This window comes from Salvia hispanica, chromosome 6 (assembly GCF_023119035.1).
Source record: "Salvia hispanica cultivar TCC Black 2014 chromosome 6, UniMelb_Shisp_WGS_1.0, whole genome shotgun sequence".
Classification (NCBI taxonomy): Eukaryota; Viridiplantae; Streptophyta; class Magnoliopsida; order Lamiales; family Lamiaceae; genus Salvia; species Salvia hispanica.
Genome location: NC_062970.1, coordinates 2,197,121 through 2,200,673, shown reverse-complemented (window position 1 = coordinate 2,200,673; position 3,553 = coordinate 2,197,121). Strand labels below are relative to the sequence as shown.

General features: G+C 35.0%; 1 protein-coding gene across 1 annotated transcript in view; it reads right to left on the bottom strand.

Annotated features, from left to right (window-relative positions):
- Window positions 1-1,702: 1,702 nt before the first annotated feature.
- Window positions 1,703-3,553, bottom strand: part of LOC125193246 — an 18,458-nt gene continuing 16,607 nt past the window's right edge. Inside the window, exon 2 of the mRNA XM_048091009.1 lies at window positions 1,703-2,648. Coding sequence (XP_047946966.1) covers window positions 2,608-2,648 — 41 coding nt within the window. The 3' untranslated portion in view covers window positions 1,703-2,607. The remainder of the gene's footprint in view (window positions 2,649-3,553) is intronic.

The window sequence follows — 3,553 nt, the reverse complement described above, 5'->3', positions numbered from 1 at the left end:
AAGATGAGGAAACTTGGCTTTACTTTTTCGCCTCCAATTGTAATACTCCCTCACCCATTAAGAGTCACATTTTTCCATTTTGATCCGTCCCCAATTAAGAGTCACACTTCATTTTTACCATAAATGGTAGTAGGTCCCACATTCCACTAACTCACTTCACTCACATTTTATTATAAAACCAATATAAAAAAGTGGGTCCCACATTTCACTAACTTTTTCAACCAACTTTTCTTTACATTTCTTAAAACTCGTGCCCGGTCAAATGGTGACTCCTAATGAGGGACGGAGGGAGTACCTCCTTAACTAAAAATATAGTTTTATTTTTATTTTTAATCTGTACATTAAAATTACTTTTTTCTATTTATGTAAAATTTCTTTACATTATTTCTTTTTCTCTCTCTTCTCTCTGATATTTTACTCACTCTTCCTTTTTCTTTCTCTCTTTCTTTACCAATTGCGTATTAAAAATCATGTCGTCCAAAATTGAAATTATTTTTCGTAGAGAGAAAGGTATGAACTAGGGCTGGCGAAACGGGTAACCCGTACCCGATTTCGATTAAATTTGTTGTCCCAATATCTGCCCCGCAACATAACAGGATTACCCGGTACTCGTGTCGGGTATCCCGTATCCGACATTGCGGGTACCCGTACCCGACCCAAAACACGATGCGTCTAAGTTTAATCGTGTAGAAAATGCTTCAAACCAAAATATGATTTCATAAAACTAATTTTATATTTATGTCAATTTTATACAAGTGAATGAATTTTGGATTGCTGCTGTCTTGCTGCACTATGATTTCAAATTTTTACTTTTTTGATTTGCTCTTCAATCTTCAATTCTTCATGCAAAATTTGAAGAGAGGTTAAAGAATTTTTATAAAAGAATAATATGGGGCATTAAATATTGTTACTATTAATCAACTAAAATAGAAAATTAAAAACCTAATAGTAATATTCCCTTAGTTACTGTATTAATTTTAAATCTTTGATGGTAAGCTTTGTTTGTCGGAAGATAAAATTATTTTAAAAAAACTCTTAGATGGTATAAAGTATTAAAAGACGGGTATTATCGGGACTAATGGGTATACCTGCAAAATTCTAAAATACACTACCCAATCCTGCCCCGTTTCCCGTTATCGTCGGGTAGCGGGTCGATATGGGAATTACCCGTTACCGGCTACCCATTTTGCCACCCCTAGTATGAACTATGAAATATCTCACTTTCAGTCGTATTATATCATGTGATAATTCCGTCTCTATTTATGCAGTCTGAAATAAGAAACCATTGTTGTTTTCCGAATCAAATATACCGATTAATAAGAAAAATTGCCGCAATAAAATTTAGTTCGTATTTCAATTTACAGATATGTATAACACATGTGAAGGAAGTCGTATAAAGAAAAAATATTGGTAGGGACTAAACAACATTTAGTATAATTTTTTAGCAAAATTTAGTAAGGGATAGTAACATTTGTGATAATTTACATAACTTTAAAATAGCAAAAGAATTGGATAAAGAAGCATGTAGTGGGTGATGAATTTTAGTAAGATTAGCAACTCAATCTAGTAGTTTCGCCAATGACTTTTTTTATCTCTAAATAAATTTTAAATCAAAATAAAAGAACTTTGAAAGAAAAATCAAAGGGTTTGTATTGAGATTGTTTTGAGTGAAATTCAATGAAACAAGTTTATGAGATTGATGTAAATGCATTGTAGATTATTTTAACATAAGGTAAACTATTACAATTGCAAATACAACAATACTACTTCATTGAAAATGTGAAGAAAATAAATCTCAAACCTAATATACTTACTAGCGATTAGATTTATAAACTTCGAAGTTGGGACCTGCGAAACTCTGCATTGATAAGTTCTTCTTGCGATGCCAAACTTTAATAAGAAAGGGAAGATTGTCTCCTTGTAAATCCATTTGCTCCTCTACAATCTCTTTTGCACATTTCACCATTGATTCGTTGGGAAGATTCATCTCTATGCTTTGGAGAGTCGGTATGTATCCAATTTCGGATGGGATACTTTCCAATCCTTTCAAATAATAAAGGTGAAGCTTCTCAAGGCATGGAAAAATGGAGTTCGCTTCTGTAGTCAAATGTTTCAAGCTATGACACCCGAACAACCCCAAGTATTTGAGGCAAGGGAATAGATCTTCAGATATTTCCCACTTGCCCGTTCCAAAGCATCCAAACCACAACTTCAACTTCTCAAGAAGGGGCAACGAACCTATCTTTTCCAACATCGGCTCCCATTCTAAGTGAAGTTCCATTTGAAGATTCAAACTCTTTAGGGTTTGGGGAAATGTGAGCTTATACAAAGAGGCATTCCCTCTGAAATCAAACCAACACAAGATATCGAGAGATTCTAATTTACACAGACGATCAATATTGCTCAGGCGGTAATAATCATCATAGCCCTTTCCCTTGCAGCCTGAATATTGTATCCTCAATTTCTTAATATTGGGAATTCTCTTAACCATCTCTTCATCACACTTGAAATTAAGTGCCCCCTCAAGTACCACTAGATTCTCCATGACGACAGTATCACTCGAAGGATCTGGCGGAAGAAATTTTCTCCCTGCCATCTCAATGTGCCTTAGTTGAGGCATTTTCCATATCTCACTAGACACATTACATCTACGCACACAAAAAACTATCAAGCTCTGCAGATTCCAAAGATAATTGAAAGAAGAAAAATCTGAAGACATGCCAGCAACTGCAATACCGAGGTGTCTCAAGTTAACATGCTGAGACACGAGAGAATTCACGTAACTTTTGTATTTGAAAGTACGGAATTTGTATACGGATATCGTCCACAAGAATCCATTACAATGAATTAAAGGAAAAACAAATGGGAAGACAATAACTTGCCAATGGAGGTGCCAATAGTTAACTTCTCGAGACACAAGATTATTCATCAATATTTTATTATCTTTAAGTGCGTGTATTGTCCTCAAGGATCCAAATTTCTGACACTGTGGAACTTCCCCATGCTCCCAAATAATGGAACGAGCATTTGACATAGATAGAAACTCATCAAGGACTTTCTCCTTTGAAGTGTTCCTGCGTATAACAACGCGACGTTGGCTATTTATGCCTCGGGGACTAGATTCTCCTATTACATGATAAAATCCTTCTTTCTTGCCCTCATGCAGTGATACGTCTCTTAGGAGATCATGAAGTTTGACTAGTTTATGTTTCCAGTACACCCTAACTTATCAACCAAAATTATATTTCTATCGACTAAGTCTTTTAAGAACCCTTTCCCAATTGTTTCCAAACTTTTGCCATCTATTGGTTTAAGGAATCCTTCAGAAATCCATAGTCTGATGAGCTTTGAGACTCTAATTGTATCATCTTCCTCAAACACGCCCATGTATAAGAAACAAGGCTTTAAATAAACGGGCAAATGATTATAGCTCTTTTTCAATAATCTCAAGCAATGCTCATTATCATCCAAATTTACCACTGAAGTTAAGTTGTTTCTTATTGATTCCCAACATTCTTGTGTGTGTTCCACATTTTTCAAAATACCCCCCACT